General features: G+C 37.7%; 3 protein-coding genes and 1 long non-coding RNA gene across 4 annotated transcripts; 3 read left to right on the forward strand and 1 right to left on the reverse strand.

Moving 5' to 3' along the window:
- Nucleotides 1-1,704: 1,704 nt before the first annotated feature.
- Nucleotides 1,705-2,061, forward strand: LOC132563002 (uncharacterized). The gene has a single exon (XM_060227767.1). The coding sequence runs from the start codon at nt 1,705-1,707 to the stop codon at nt 2,059-2,061; it is 357 nt and encodes a 118-aa protein (XP_060083750.1).
- Nucleotides 2,062-2,081: 20 nt separating this feature from the next.
- On the forward strand, nt 2,082-2,441 carry LOC132563003 (uncharacterized). The gene has a single exon (XM_060227768.1). The coding sequence runs from the start codon at nt 2,082-2,084 to the stop codon at nt 2,439-2,441; it is 360 nt and encodes a 119-aa protein (XP_060083751.1).
- A 7,241-nt stretch (nt 2,442-9,682) lies between these two features.
- Nucleotides 9,683-12,398, reverse strand: LOC132563008 (uncharacterized). Its single transcript, XR_009554782.1, has 2 exons — nt 12,302-12,398; nt 9,683-10,455 (listed from the first exon to the last, which is right to left on the reverse strand). It is a non-coding gene; the product is annotated as an uncharacterized LOC132563008 (long non-coding RNA).
- Nucleotides 12,399-13,002: 604 nt separating this feature from the next.
- LOC132563004 (uncharacterized protein K02A2.6-like) lies at nt 13,003-17,157 on the forward strand. Its single transcript, XM_060227769.1, has one exon. The coding sequence runs from the start codon at nt 13,003-13,005 to the stop codon at nt 17,155-17,157; it is 4,155 nt and encodes a 1,384-aa protein (XP_060083752.1).
- The last annotated feature ends 345 nt before the right edge of the window (nt 17,158-17,502 follow it).

A 17,502-nucleotide genomic window follows, 5' to 3' on the forward strand; every position in this document is an offset into this window, starting at 1 on the left:
CAGCGAAAAACGTTCTGTAGCTATACGATAACAGAAAAGGGACTATCGTATAAAATGGATATGTACAAGAAACCATCTAAAGCACTTAAACATCAAGGAAGCCAGATTAAAGAAATGATAAGTGGTAAAATAACGTTAAGTATTATAAGAAATAAATATCACGAGTGGCTTAAGGAGCTTGAACATTTTATGGTGACCCATTCTGAAATTTTCCCTAACTTGTCTGAAGATGAAAGGGACGATTTTGATACCCAACATGAGCAATATGATGTGTTCCTTAGAAACATGAAAGGAGAGAAAGAGAGTTACTTTCTTAGTCATGACCCTAAAGAAGTTAAACAGACTAAAGCAAAAAGTCACGTATCGCAAAAGACATCTTCAAGTCTCGAAACAGTCAGGGCTGAACGCATAATAGAAGAACAAACAATCGCGACTCTCAGTGCTAATAAACGAAATATGGCAAAAAGGCGTAAACTTGAAATGGCCAGATTAACATCAAAATTTCAAGAAGAAGAACTTGAAGTTAATACCGATTTAGAAATTTCGACAGCAAAAACTGCAATACTAAAGAAATACGAACAGATGGAAGGAATTTCAGTTGAAGGTAGTGTAGCTGGTTATCTAAATCCGTATGCGCCTTCTTTTAAACCGACTTTCGAATCGAATCATCTACAAAGTGCAGATCGAGTGCAAACAGAAACTGACGAACACTCGAATGACTTTCTACGGCAGCCTGTCGGTGCTGACAACAATCTATTGAAGCCTGCTGGGTCAGATGGAAATCTACGGAAGCCCAGTGATGATATTAGCACACTATTTGTACCGCAGCCCGGAACTGTCTCAAATGTGAATGGCGTTTCTCAAAATGATGCGAATGACACTGCAAACGTTGTGCAAAATATTGTCAAATACTTACGAAAGCCAACGCCAGAAATAAGTAAATTTGATGGCAACCCTATGGAATACCATAGATTCCTTCGTCAATTCAAAATACCGAGACAGATTCTGAAAGGATGAATTACCTGGAACAATTGACCTCTGGAGAAGCTAATAAAGTTGTTTCTGGTTTCGGTCACTTACCTGATGCGGTCGCTTATATGTCAGCAATGAAAACTCTAGAGGAACGTTATGGTGATAATGACGTCATAGTATCCGTGAAATAGGCTTTAGAATGGCCACCGATAAAGGATGCCAAATCGCTGGATGAATTTTCGCTTTTTCTCGCAGAATGTGAAAATGCGGCCTCTAGCATAAATAGTAGTTCAGTGCTAGACTTCTCGGAGAATATCAAACGTTTGTTATCGAAGCTTCCAGTATATATGCATGATCGCTGGAGAAATATAGTAGTACAAAACAAGGAAAACAAGAAAAGCGTCCAGTTTGCAGTCTTTACTTCGTTCCTCAGAAGGAATCAAAGAAAGCCAATGATCCAACCTATGGAACAGCTGCGATAAGCGGAACGACAAAAAATCGTTACTCGAGTAGACCTACTGGAGCTTCCGCCAACATCAGTGGGATAGTGAATGAACCGAGCTCATCAAATGCAACAACCTTTGACACCGTGCATGTGGCATGAGATGTTCATTTTGTGATGGTGCACATAAATTAGAGTTGTGCAAGTCTTTTATCGCCAGGAGCCTAACAGAGAGATATACTCACCTTAAAACGAAGGGCCTTTGCTTCGGGTGCCTCAATAAAGGTTACATGACGAAAAAGTGGTTGTCTCAAGTTCTTGAACTGGAGCATGCCAGAATTAACAGATGCTACAAACCAAAAGGCTTTGGCGAAATAACTTCGTGCCAATTACATTGCTTCTTCTCTGATGCCAGCGAACTTGGCACAGGAATAGCCATCTACTTGCGACTACGAAATCAAGACGGAGAGATCTATTGCACATTTGTATTAGGAAAGAGTAGAGTTGCCCCTCTTAAAGTAATAACTATTACTAGGATGGAACTTACTGCCGCGAACGTAGCTGTCAAACTCGCCAAACTAGTGTCTGAACAGCTAGACATGCAAATAGACCGAAATATTTCTGGACTGACAGCACGTCAGTGTTGAAATACATTGCCAATACGAAAATGCGGTTCCATACATTTGTTGCAAATAGGCTAGCGGTTATTCACGAGGCAACCTCTGTACAAGACTGGAACTGTGTTAGCTCTAAACAGAATCCTGCGGATTGTGCATCTAGGGGAATCCACAGGGTTGACAAATTCATTGGCCATGATGAATGGTTCAAAGGACCGGAATTTCTCTGGAAATGTGAGGGAGAATGGCCTACAATCTCTGAGTCTTCTGTCGTGGAAGACAATTTGTCAGATGACCCAGAGGTGAAGGAGACAGTGTTTTCTGCCTTACTACATACTTTGACGGATGATCCAATCACGAAGTTGACACAAGATGTTTCTGATTGGTGGAGATTGAAAAAGAAGTTGTGACTCGTGTTAGCAAATCTAGATTAACTTCAATCGAACTAACAAACAATGCTGAGAAATTTCTCATCAAACGTGAGCAGCGAGAAGCCTTTTCGAAGGAGTTATCGGATATTCGCTCACCCAGCAAACTAGTCAAGCTCTCGTCAAAACTAGTTAAACTAGATCCGATGCTGGACGATGGAATTATGAAGGTAGGAGGAAGATTGGATAGATCCAATATGACGTATGAAGCGAAACACCCGATCATCTTGCCCAAAAACTCGAGGATCGCAAGACTGATCGTAGCAGGTGTGCACAAATCCAATGGCCATCTAGGCAAGAACACCATCCTGTCTATCGTCCGACAGAAATATTGGATACTAGGGGCTTCCGACTTAGTGAAATCAGTGACATCCAAGTGCGTCTTATGTTGGAAATATCAAGCCCCTCTACAGAAACAGAATATGTCAGATCTTCCTAAAGAGAGACTAAGATCCGATCAATCGCCCTTTTCAGAAGTGGGTATGGATTACTTCGGACCTTTCGAAATGAAACGCGGAAGGTGTTTGATAAAGCGGTATGGTGTTATATTTACCTGCTTGGTTTCTAGAGCCGTCCATCTTGAAGTTGCGTCGTCTTTGGATACCGATTCCTGTATCAATGTCATAAGAAGGTTTATTTCTAGACGCGGGAAACCGAACTTCATCAGGTCGGATAACGGGACCAATTTCGTTGGCGCGGAAAAGGAAATGCGAGCATCCATCGAAACGTGGAATACTGATCACATCCGTGACAATCTTATGCAAAAGGACATTCATTGGGAATTTAATCCTCCCTCGGCCTCGCACTTTGGGGGAATCTGGGAGCGACTAATCGTGCGCAAAGTGCTCTACGGTGTGATGCATCAACAAATAGTGTATCTGGACAATGAGGGCCTTCATACTTTGTTTTGTGAAGTGGAATCGATATTAAACGGAAGACCACTTACCGAATTACCCGACGGTCCTAACGATTTAGAAGCACTTACCCCGAACCATATTCTATTACTGCGGCCTGGGGAATTGTTTCCACCCGGAACATTTTAATATACCGACAATTATGTTCGCCGAAGATGGAGACAAATACAATATCTGGCGGATATATTTTGGAATAGATGGACCAAAGAATACTTACCTCTTCTCCAACAAAGACAAAAGTGGTTTCGTGTGGAACGTAACATCAAAATAGGAGATCTGGTTCTCGTAGCTGACAATACTCCGCGAAATTGTTGGAGTCTTGGGAGAATCGTCGACGTTGAACAAGACTCCAATAAAGTTGTTCGTGTCGTTAAAGTAAAGACTGCTTCAACTACTTTGACGTGTCCGATATCCAAGCTGTGTCTACTTCTTGAGTCTGACTGTTGAAACCTAACTCTATTTTACGTGGTGGCATAAGTGGGACGGACTTGACATTATATGTATTTTTGACATTTGATTGTTCATTGGTTATCCTTATCTGTATTTACTTATGTCCATTCCTTTGAGTAAATTTCATCTAGGTAAGATAAAATTTAGGGGCTGGTGTAATGGACCTTACTAATCCGGATGTTTTGTTACCGGTTTGGTTTCGACTTTATTGTGATCTTTTGACCTTGGCGCGGCCATACTTGACTTGCAGCGAAACACGTTCTCTAGCTATACGCAATTTGACTCATATGACGATACCAGCAAACAAATTATGGCAAATATGATGCAAATATGTCGATTTAAATGCTTGTATCTTGAAATATCCTTTTTAATTGTTCTGATGTTGATTTAGGTGTTTCGTTCTATTTTTAGATTTGTAAACGATTGTGTCATGATTTGTGTATCGGGTACAGTAGTGCATATGTATAAGCATTTGGTAATTTTGATGTAGGGTAATTTCAGTGTATCTGGAGTATTGTGATTTTATTATTCTAAAGCAAGAATACTTTATTATGTTTGAAACCAATTTTATCGATTGATACAAGAAACTTCGTATGTTTAATTTTTGTCCTCAGTTAATCTTTTCTGCTTATGGAATCAGTGATGATGAATAAAGAAAGTAGAGACGAATTATCACATGAGCTGGTATGTTACTTGAACAACGAAGCTATACATCTGTCTTAATATGATGTTATACATCTATCTTAATATGATAGTATACATCTATCTTAATATGATTAAATACTTGTATAGTATTATGATACTACAAATCTGTCTTAATATGATAGTATGCATCTATCTTAATATGATTGTACATATCTGTCTAATATGATGCTATACATCTATCTTAATATGATAGTACAAATCTGTCTTAATAGGATAGTATACATCTATCTTAATATGATTGTACACATCTGTCTTGATATGTTATACATATATCTAAATATGATCAAACACATCTATCTTAATATGATGTTATACATCTATTTTAATATGATAGTATACATCTATCTTAATATGATTAAATACTTGTATCGTAATATGATAATACAAATCCGTCTTAATATGATAGTATACATCTGTCTCAATATGATAGTAAAACATCTATCTTAACATGACACTATCTAATCCGAAAACATACACGCGTTTAATTATACAGTTGTATATTACATGATCAATTAACATTAGCATGAATAATTCAATACCCTTAAATGTTTTAAGCGTCTAGATTCCTCGGGGCGTCCTTTGTTACTGCTCCCTCGCTCTACAAACCAGTACATGGACACAATCCTTATCTAACTTTTAAGTATGTCGATGTTTACATGTTTCAGGTTATGTTCTATAACCGTTTCAAAATTTCACCATTTTCACGACTACTTGGTAGTCAATGATTGCCGAAGGTTTACATTGTGGATGTCGTCGATAAAGTAGAAGGCTGTCCGAAACACCTTATATCATCGTCCTCCATCAATAACTTGGCACAGATTTCAGCAAATTGTAGTTTTCCCACAATTAAACCCTAACATTCTACCACACGCTTCACTGACGAGTACCAGAAGGACAACATGATGCATTCCTTTCTTAATGTTTTCAAAGTTTCGTCGATATTTTTGTTAAAATGTTTTGTTCTTAGTAATCGATCAGACAATATATGCTTAATCTGATTCCTCGATTGAACTAAAACTTCCGTTATGAAAACTAGAAACGTTAATGGTACCACATCGATACATACAGCTAGGGTGTTATAAAACAGGTATCTTACACTAGGACCTCTGTCTATATACGTGGTATTTCGTAATGTTCAGGAATATTATACACATGTTCATTTCCGTTTTGAGATCCCCTGTTGTAAAAAGAAGAGATAATATCATTTACGTTTTAATTTACTGATTAGCAAGGCGATATGTGTTTGTTAGCTTTTTCATTATATTGACATTCGAATGACATTACTTCGAAATAATCCACCAATGCAAATCATAAAAGCAATTGAAATATGGGGTCAATAAGTGCATCTCCTCACCCCCTATCCACCAGCACACAACACATCCAACCCAAACCCTGCCTTCGCATCAATAACTTGGCATTGATTTCAGCAAATAGTAATTTCACACAGTAAACCTCAAACATTCGGCTCACCCCTCACTGACGAGTACCAGGAGGATAACATAGTTGAGAGATGCAACCTTATCAATTTTTGTGTTTTTTTAATACAACCGTTTACTAAGAAATCGCGTATTTCCCAGTTTGTTAACTGATTCTCCGTACAAAATCGATTATATACTTACTTATTGACCACCTCGTAGTCCACTTGTTGGTGTAAAAGCTCTGTTAATAAAAAATATCAACACAAGATGTATATCATTTGTCACGTTAACCACAAATATCAACACAAAATGTATATAATTTGTCACGTTAAAGCACGTGTTAATAGCAAATATTAACACAATATTTATATAATTTGTCACGTAAAAGCACGTGTTCATTACAAATATCAACACAAGATGTATATAATTTATCACGTAAAAACACGTGTTTATAACAAATATTAACACAAGAGGTATATAATTTGTCACGTAAAAGCACGTGTTCATCACAAATATCAACACAAGATGTATATAATTTATCACGTAAAAGCACGTGTTAATAACAAATATTAACACAAGAGGTATATAATTTGTCACGTAAAAGCATGTGTTAATCACAAATATTAACACAATATTTATATAAATTGTCACGTAAAAGCACATTTATATACAAATATGAACATAATATGTATATAATTTGTCACGTGAAAAACACGATGATAGTGATAGTGTAGAGATATATGAATTATATAAAAACGTTTTCTTTATTAGTCTCAATGTTAAACCTGCATGCTACGTTTTAATTAATTCAAATATTTACACGATCAGAATATACATATGTATGTGACGCCCGTCTGTATTTATCAAATATATGATCATGATAACATTTATTGAATTATGGAACTTATGTACATCATTATTTCGATTTATCAATTTAGATTTTCCTCACTCACCCCCTAGTGGTTGAATTTTAGACCTTTAGCATCACCAATGAGTCCTAGAAGGACGATACAGCTTTTTGACACAGTTTCATAAATCGTCTGATACTACTGTATCTAAATATGAAATATCAGACGGTGCTATTCAAGGTTCAATCTTTGAGATGGCAGGTGGTAGACACTGCTGATCGACTTGAAGTCCCCGAGTTCTGCCCTAACATATACCGTATATACTTGTCTATAAGTCGATTCGCCTATAAGCCGGAGGTACGTTTTTGGGTTAAAATTTTGGAATTTAATATTGACCCTGCCTATAAGACGGCATCAAAAAATGCTCCGGCAAAAAATCGAGTGAAACTTTCTGGAAGTAAAGTTAAATGATCGTGAATAAAATTTTGTTGGAAATCTACCGTAGGTATTTTTATTTCAGAAATGAGATCATGTACCGATACGTGTTTGTCATGATCGTGGAGATGGAGAGTGCCAAGTCAGTTAAAATTTAATGTTAAAAGATCGTTTCTGCTCTCAATATTTATAAAGACATAACGGTATTTCAATAAAATGTCATTACATTTTTTCAAGTTCTTGTTGTGTTTATAAACATGGAAGATTATACAGTTCGATCGTCAGTCCTTCGATCAAACGCACAGATCAATCACAATTCATTTCCACGCCCTACCTGCATACGTGTCCAACCAGGAACTTAAGGAAGTTCTGGTAGGTGTGTAATGTTGAAAACGGACCAATCAGGACAACGCGGCATGGTGTCATTAATATCTATCAAATCATTGTGCACGTGCTACCCACCTCGTTTACACCATGCTAATTGACCATCGGTCTGCCTTGATTGATCATTTGTTCTTCGTAATTGCCGTAAGTACTATGTATACACATTCCCGCACAGAACATTTTTGGAAAATTATGGTGTGATTTTTTGCTCACGGTCAATGACTCGCCTATAAGCCGGACCCCTCCTCGGAGGTCATAAATTTACTCCAGAAAATCCGGCTTATAGGCGCGTATATACGGTAAGCCACATTTAACTGCTTTCGTAGAGTGACACGGTTCAGAATATACACATGTTCTTGACTCAGTTTTAAATTTGTCTGAAATATGAAATTTACATTATTTACTTAATTACGAGGGTTCTTCGCCTCCTTGTATAGATTTTGACTTTTCTTTTAACCACTTTGGATTTTCCTTAGTCGCCAAATAGGCTACTAGGACCTCACCATCATTGACGAGTCCTACAAGGACGAAACAGATGAACGATGCAGTTAGATTCATTGTTTGACCCTGCTGTGTCTAATTCTAAATTTATATATTAAAAATTGTATGTCTTATATATATTATCTGATATTTTTACATCTTTACATCATAGATATAATCAAAGTACTGAAAGTACTGGTATGCTAAGACCATTAAAAAATAAATTCTTTGTTATTAGCTTGCTATATACTGAAACCAACTATATGCAATCAGTAAATCATTGCAGCCCATAAAAAATGACCAGCAGATATCAGAAATAACAAGCATAGTAGTATTACTTATGTAATACATGTCCCAAGTAGGCTCCAAGATGCAATGATAGGGAAGTTGTCCATTTCTTTGGATACATTGTAGGGAATGTTGATCATGGACACCATATTATCACTTTAAAGACTGTGTATCCTATTGGTTTAAGACCATTAGTTAGACCATCATGCAAATAACATGCTACATACAAATATTGGACAGCTTCATTTTCCAGATTGTTTGTAAATGACTGCATAAGAGTGCCAATTTTCTAAAACAAACATGACTTGTCACCATAACTTAAAATAGAAGATGCCTATTCTTCCAGAAAACCTGGTCTTATTCTCCTTGTACTTTTTCTGGGAATCTTCAAGTAGATATTGACTTTGTTCCAATTTTTCATGTTTATATATTCTTTGTTCTCTAAAACTTGTCACAAGATATTTTATTCCTCTTGTATTATCATTTTTTTTAACATCCTTACAGTGACCTTGAACCTTGAAATTTACAAGATGTGAATATCTTTTAGGTTGTGAAATTTGATAGAAAAACGAGGGTAATACAATGGAAAAACACCCCCATGCAACTATCCGTTTTTTGACTGTGACCTTGATCTTTGATATCTGACCCTGAATTTCTAAAGAAACCGACTTCTCCTCACAAGGGATACATGTTCCAAATTTGATTAAGGTATACTAACTGTCTTGGTCTCAATGCGTTTACAAGGTAATCATATAGTACTTATGCAAGTACTGTGACCTCTACATTCAATCCTCAAAATCATTACTATATCCTCTCCACATTGCCCAGGGATAACTGAAACTGTAATCCAAATGATAACTAATACCCCCATCACCCACAGCCTTAGTTATCTCCCCATGGTGACCTTTTGCAAAAAAACATCCTCTGAAACACAGCGGCATGTGCACATGTTCCCTAATATTCCTGCGAAGTTTTGTTGAAATTGGTCCACAGGTTTAGAAGTTGACCGACATGCAAAACCTGTCTATATTGACCAGATGCCATGGCAATCAATATTTCCAGGGGAAAATGGTGCATGCACATCTACACATTGTCCCGAATATTACTGTAGTTTCATTGGAGTTGTCTAGACAAGATGTGTCTACAGACAGACAAACAGATGGATGGACAGATAGACAACTTGATTCGATTTACCCACCCTTTTGGTGGTATAAGAATGCACAAGAGTGCTTACAAATTCCATGTGGACAGACATCATGGAAAAATAATAATGATAATAATAAAAATAAAAACATGATAAAGATGCTTATATCTTGTTTTCTTTATTCAGTATACTTTCCATGCTTTGATCAGCAATGTAATCGTGTCATGTCAATATCCTAGTACAAGATTGCATACACAAAATTGTTGTAGGTAGACTTTTAAGATAAATAAAAAAAAATACATGTCTAAGTTTAAATGAAGGTTTTAAACAGAAGTTGTATTATGTTCAGTATACAGTGATTTTTCTAGACAATTGTAAACTATAAACTCGGTATACAGCGATCTTTTCTACACATTTGTAAACAACAAACTCAGTATGCGGTGATTTTTTCTACAAAAAGTTTTTTTATATATTGTATATACATAACTCAGAAAAAAAAAATAAGTAAACCTTTCTATGTACACTACAAACTCAGTATACAGTGAGCCTTTCTACATAAACTTGGTATAACTAGTGAATCTTTCTACTTAAGTAAATTGAAGATTGTAAAGAAATTTACTACAAATGCAGCATACAATGATCTTTTCCACATTTTTTTAGTTTCTGCCATTTGTTGATTCTTCTTTTGTGATGGTAATTATATTGCCGCCTTTAGAGAGTACTGTGACCTTAAAAGGCAACATGGTTGTTAGCATATCCTCAAGTGATTAACCATCTTCAACATCTAATTGGAGGTCGGAAAGAAGGACGTTTTTCTCCACCATAAGGTCCTCAAATCCATTGTTGGTCACAATGGCCAATTCCAAGTTAGAATAATCAAGAGATACCTTCTACCATTCCAGATTTCATTTCTTCAGGGACATCCACCTGCTGAAAGAGAGTAAAGCAAATAAATAACTATATTTCTTTATTGCTATGATTATGTACAAGAAATATACACTTCTGTATAAGCTTATAGTCTTGAACTTCCCAATAGGAGTCTATATTAAATATAATTAATTGTTTTGTCATTCAGGACTGTCAAATTATGAAGTGATGGACAGCTAGAAAATAAGAATATCTTGACCATGGTCATACAGAGATTGAATCATAAAGTTAAATTCATGAGATAAATCTGTGCAGTATGATAATTTATTTTGACGTTTGTATTTCAAAAATCATTATGACTTGAAAGGTAATGTGTAATTTAATTAATTACATTGGACCGTCATGCAATGGCAATGCCATTTTCATAATGTAATTGTAATTTCATTAATTACATCATCATGTAATTGAACCCATGCCTGTTACAAACAGTAGCTGTCCTAAATGATCCTAAAATTAAATTTGGCTATGTCTATCACAAAATTAATGTTGGCTGTCTATTACAAATGCCATATTTAGCTACAGTAGAGGTATTTCAAAAATGTATGTCATTGTAACTGAAAGGACACAATTAATGGTTACTTAACCAGAACTACAGTTCTGAACAAACCACTACAAAGCCTGGTTAACTGTACTAAGAAAATGTCTTCTCAATTAATCAATTTCATTGATTATTGACATCTTATTGTTGTACTTACAGTCACTTGAGTTTCTTAAAAGTTGCAATTTGACTTTTAATAAGGCCCAAAATGATAATACTGCAATGTCTTAATTAGCTCTCGAGGGGTATTGGTTAGACTATTTATCTCATTTCATTCCATTCACCATGAAAACAAAACTCTAAAAAACAGTCGACAATTAATGACAAATATTGAGCCTAGGGCTGGGTAAAATTGATGAATCAAAAGTGTTGAACTGAAAGTGGACGCAGTTGACATAATACTGAAATTTCTGAGATGAACAAATACAGTACATATATCAAAAAGTTCAATTGTACCAATAATACTTTACACATTCACACTGGGACTTTACACATTCACACTGGAACTTTACACATTCACACTGGGACCTAACACTTTGCTAGGTTTATCCTAATCTTTATTAAAATACTTTCCGGGAATCAGATGTTAATTGACATCTTCATTATTCCCAGTAATCGTTCACATGCATCACTCTTCAACAGAATCAACGAGACATCATGTCAGAAAGACAAAAACTAAAATTAAGCTAAAACTATATATATTAACTTCACATGTAAACCTTAAAATTAGCATAGCTGTAGAGTTCCCGTACGATTTCATACTCTGGCCTTTGGCCGTTGGGGTACTTATAAATTATCTCCGATCAGAAATTTGAAAGAGCTAGACCTACAATAGCGCGGACAGTGACCGATATTTTAAAGTAAAATCGATATATTACCCAGACAGATTCCTAGATCTATTCACGGTAGCGCAAGTAGTACAGTACAATATTACGGATAAGTTTTTTTTCTGGTTGATTTCCGATCTGTTGGGCCACTGACAGAAGTGACTGCGATGAGACCATTATGAAACGATCATTCCAAAATAAATCCATTTCAAAATACTGAAATACTTTACGGAAGCAACAAAAATGTGCTAGATGCTTACATAACATTTTTCAAATGCATACTGCTTCAAGGGAAAAGTCTTGAAAATATTTTGAAAAAAAAGTGTTATGGCGGCAGTGCCCAGCTTGCGCGTCGCCGTCAAGCATAAATTCAATAGACGCGAAGGCTCATTCCAAATGAATTGTTGCAAAAAATGCAATTGATAGTTCAGTATAAGTATTGACTTCAAATTCAGCTAACATATATATATATAGTGATACCTACCTACATGAATTACCCGCCATCTTCTTTCAGCCGCCGTCTTCTTTCAGGGTCCAGCAGCACAGAGCACCCCGGCTGTTTCCGTCAAAATTTTATGCTACTCTAAATCATTCTTATTTTAGTTATTTTTATTTTCAACTACATATATCAGTATTTTTAATAGTTATCAACAGTATTAAACGGGAAGTAAATTTTCGAAAAAAGAAAAATAGAAAGATATACAAATGTATATGACTCCCACAATGCATCGCGCGGAAAAGACAGTTAAGCCGCCATATTGGCATCGCCTCGCAAAATTTACCACCATAAACGTGAGTCTTTGTCATTGTATTTACAAATTTCTGTAACGATTGTAACGATATATAACGATATATATATGTGTATAAATAATGACCGCTCCCCAGTCAGCCTAAGGTAAATAATGAGCTACTCCCTGTTACCGCTAGGTGGCGTTGTTGTGTACAAGATGGCGATAACCAATATAGAGTGGACGACACAGTGAAGCTTTCTTCTTTATTTACTAACGTTAGATAACGTTACATGGTGTCAGAAGACGGGGACATGAACTGTAAGTGATTGATGTCGATGATGAAACACCGCACGGTGTAGAAATATTGTGTAATACCCCACAGTAAATGTCAATTGACCGAACGGTTACCAAGCACGTGGTGAAGACTACCGCCAAAATCAAGCTTATGTAAACAATGGAACCCCCGGCCCCACAACCTGTCATAAACTTACCAGCGTTCAACATACCATTCCCACCCAAATTAGATCTAAAATCTAATCTTACACAATCGTGGAAGCGTTTCAAACGGGTGTGGGACAACTATGAAATAGCTACGGGTTTATCAACAAAGGATAAAAGCTTACGTACAGCAACATTTCTCACGTGTATAGGCGCTGATGCGCTGGAGATTTTTGAGGGTTTTGAGTTCGAAACCGAAGACCAAGCTAAAGACATTAACCTAGTAATACAGAAATTTGACACATTTTGTGTAGAAAAAACAAACGAAACGTATGAAAGATACTGCTTTAACAAGAGAGACCAGGAACAAAGTGAAAACATTGACACATATGTCTCCATTTTAAGAACACTAGCAAAAACCTGCAATTACGGTGCGTTAGAGGACGATCTAATTCGCGACAGGAAGGTGATAGGCATACGTGATAACAACACTAGAAAAAAGCTGTTGCAAGATGCCAAGCTGAAACTAAATACATGCATTGACGTATGTAGAGCAAGCGAGAAAACATCCAAACAACTTCGAGAAATTACTCAGGAAGAAGTCCATGTGGTACGTAAACATCAAACAAAGGGACAAAGACAGAATGAAAAGTCGTTTAGTAAGTCGAAGTCGAAAATTGAATGCAAATTTTGTGGTCGTATACATGCTCACAAAAAGGAAGCTTGTCCAGCTTGGGGTCAGACCTGTCACAAGTGTGGAAGAGACAACCATTTTGAGATAAAATGTCAAGGTCGTGCACAACAGAAACCCGTACACAAACAGAAGTTAACAAAGAAGGTCCACTATGTAGATGAAGATGACTACGACGATGAGTTTGTGTTAACTATTAGACATGTGAATGCTATTAACGACTACAGCAAACGAACACAGGCAAAGATGTTTATTCAAGACCAAGATGTTTTGTTTCAAGTAGACTGTGGGTCAACAGTGAACATTTTGCCAGAGAAAATGTATATGAAAATCTTCAGAGATAATGAGCTGAGAGATCTTGAGGATACCACAATACGACTTGTTATGTTTAACAAAACGGAAACGAAGCCCTTAGGAAAACGGCGCGTGAGGGTCGTGAACCCAGCAACTGGAAAAAGAAACAGCGTCGAGTTTGTAATTGTCAGAGGAAATGTCCAGGCAATACTAGGAGCACAAGCGTCTCAGCAAATGGGACTGATCACAGTAAACAAGAATGTTTGTATTCAAACCGAAGGACTCGAGCGTGTCCAAGCTGTAAAAACAGATGACCAGGATTTGACCTTGAAATACAATTCTGTTTTTGAAGGATTGGGAAAACTTCCTGGAAAGCTACAGTTAGAGGTAGACAGGACAGTACAACCAGTACAGATACCAACGAGAAAAGTTCCAGTAGCAGTTAGAGAGAAACTGAAAGATGAACTTGACAGACTGAGCAAACTGGAGATAATCACACCTGTGAAAACCCCTACTGAATGGATTTCATCGATGGTAGTAGTGACTAAACCATCAGGAAAGGTCAGGTTATGTATTGACCCGAAGCCGCTCAACAAAGCGCTGAAGCGTAACCACTACCCAACCCCAACTATTGATGCTATTCTGCCAGAATTACACAAAGCGAGGATTTTTACTGTCGCAGATGCAAAGGATGGATTTTGGCAGGTGGAGTTGGATGAGGAGAGCAGCTATTTAACAACATTCGGTACGCCTTGGGGAAGATATAGGTGGAGACGGATGCCATTTGGTATAAGTCCAGCACCGGAGGAGTTCCAACGTAGAGTGGACAAGGCGCTAGAAGGACTAGAGGGTACCATGGCTATACACGATGACATTCTTGTATATGGGTGTGGTGAGACAGATGAAGAAGCTCTCATAGATCATGACAAGAAATTACAGGCTCTGTTTGATAGATGTCAGAAAAAGAATCTGAAAATCAACAAGGAAAAACTGAAACTGAGGTTAAAGTCTGTTACATACCTGGGACATGTAATATCAGCAGAAGGACTGAAAGTGGACCCAGCAAAGATCAAAGCTATTGTAGACATGCCAACACCTACAGACAAGGCAGCTATTCAAAGACTGCTGGGCATGGTCAACTATGTGCAGAAGTTTGCACCCAACATATCACAGGTAACTACAATACTGCGTAACCTGCTGAAGAATGAGAATGAGTTTTGTTGGGAAGACAGCATTCATGGAGAATGTTTTGAGAAAATCAAGACTATGTTGTCCGACACTCCTGTGTTGAGGTATTTTGATCCAGGAAAACCTATCACTCTCCAATGTGATGCATCAGAGGCTGGATTAGGCGCATGTCTGATGCAGGATGATCACCCCGTCGCGTACGCGTCGCGAGCTTTGACCACAACAGAAAGAAACTATGCGCAAATAGAAAAAGAACTTTTAGCGGTAGTGTTTGGTCTGGAGAGATTTGAAACCTATGTATATGGCAAGAAAGTCCTGGTAGAGTCGGACCACAAACCTTTGGAGATAATATGCAAGAAAAGTCTGGCGAGCGCGCCAAAGAGACTTCAAAGGATGCTTCTACGCTTACAGAGATTTGAATATGAGGTAGTATACAAGCATGGGTTGGAGATGTATATGGCAGACACACTAAGCAGAGCATATCTACCATATCAGTCTGAAGAAAAGCAGAACAATGAACATGTGTTCACCCTTGACGAGGAAGAGATAAACATGCTACAACATCTTCCAATAAGTGAGAAACGACTATCTGCTCTACAACAGGCCACAGAATGTGACCAAGATCTCTGCCTCTTAAAGTCAGTGATCCGACGAGGATGGCCAGATAGCAAAGAACAATTGCCTAAGGCTATGCACATATATTTCCCATATCGAGAGGAAATGACTATACAGAATGGACTAGTGTTCAAAAACGACAGGGTCGTTGTACCACTGAGCCAGCGCCATGACACGATAGTGAGACTTCACTCGGGACATGTAGGACTACAGAGTACCTTACGACGTGCACGAGAAAGCGTCTATTGGCCAAACATGTTCAAGGATCTCGAAGAGTTTACAAATGCATGTGACACGTGCAACACATTTGGAAGTAAACAACACCGTGAACCAATGATCAGTCATGAGGTTCCAGCACGCCCATGGCAGAAATTGGGTTGTGATTTATTCGAGTTGAACCAGAAGAGTTATTTAATCACAGTTGATTACTACTCTGACTTCTTCGAAGTTGATCGTCTTACAACTAAGACAGGGAAAGATGTTATAAACAAGTTGAAAGCCCATATCGCGCGTCAAGGAATTCCTGATATTCTAGTGACAGATAACGGGCCACCTTTCAATAGCCGTGAGTTCGAGAACTTTACTGAGAAATATGACATAGAACATGTCACAAGCTCACCGGGATACCCACAATCAAATGGAAAATCTGAGAATGCTGTTAAAACAGCTAAGAGACTAATGGGGAAGTCGCTCCACGACTCCACAGACCCATACATAGCTCTCCTGGAGTGGAGAAACACTACTACCGAAGGGATAGGGTCATCTCCAGCTCAACGACTCCTTGGAAGACGAGCTAAAACTCTACTACCGATGTTGTCGAGGAAATTAGAGCCACAGATAGTGAAAAACACCAGAGAAAAACTCATGGAAAGAAAGGCAAAAGAAACTTTTCACTACGACAGAAAGTCTCGTAGAACAGATCTGAACAGTTTGAAACGAGGAGATACTGTACGGATCAGGCCATTACGGAATGGACAGACTAATGGATGGACAAAGGCAACGGTTGAAGGTCAGGTTGACATCAGGTCGTATAAGGTCCGCACGGAGGATGGAAGGAGTTACCGCAGGAACAGATTGGATTTGAAACCCACCAAAGAAAGGATGGTTGTCGAAAGAGACGACGTTGAAGTAACGCCAAGTGACGTAAGGCAAAACGACGTTGAAATTAACTATTCATCTTCAAACCATGTTGATACACCACCCGAGGTGTACACTCCAGTGTCTAGTCAGCTTGATGCGTCGTCAGTGTCTCAGCAGGCACTACTTTCTAAACAGAGGAGTCCGACGTCCGTTAATCAGGAACCAGCCGCAGTAACACCAGTGAAAATGACGACCCGGGGACGAAGTGTCCTGCCAAAACGGTTCAAGGATTACCAGATGTGAGGAACCTGTGCCAAGATGTCATTTAATGTGCCAATCCATTTATATTTACTAGTCATAGTTTGTAGTTTAGTTTGTTATAGTTAAAGTAAACCAGAATTGGACTTTATTATTATAGTTGAAGTGTTAGTCTATAGTTAGCATCTTGCCGACCAGAGACTGTGTTAACGATAACGTGTTTAATGTGGCACTATCGCGATTAGTTATACAAAGACTGTTAACATCTCGTGGAGTAGCTCAAAATATTTAGTTAAAGTTTTTTTTATCAGAGACTTGGTTAAAATTGTGTGAAACAATCTTCAAATTTGAAAAGGGGGATGTAACGATTGTAACGATATATAACGATAT

The sequence above is a fragment of the Ylistrum balloti genome, unplaced genomic scaffold (genome assembly GCF_031769215.1).
Source record: "Ylistrum balloti isolate Yb309-2 unplaced genomic scaffold, AGI_CSIRO_Ybal_v1 Utg371556, whole genome shotgun sequence".
Classification (NCBI taxonomy): Eukaryota; Metazoa; Mollusca; class Bivalvia; order Pectinida; family Pectinidae; genus Ylistrum; species Ylistrum balloti.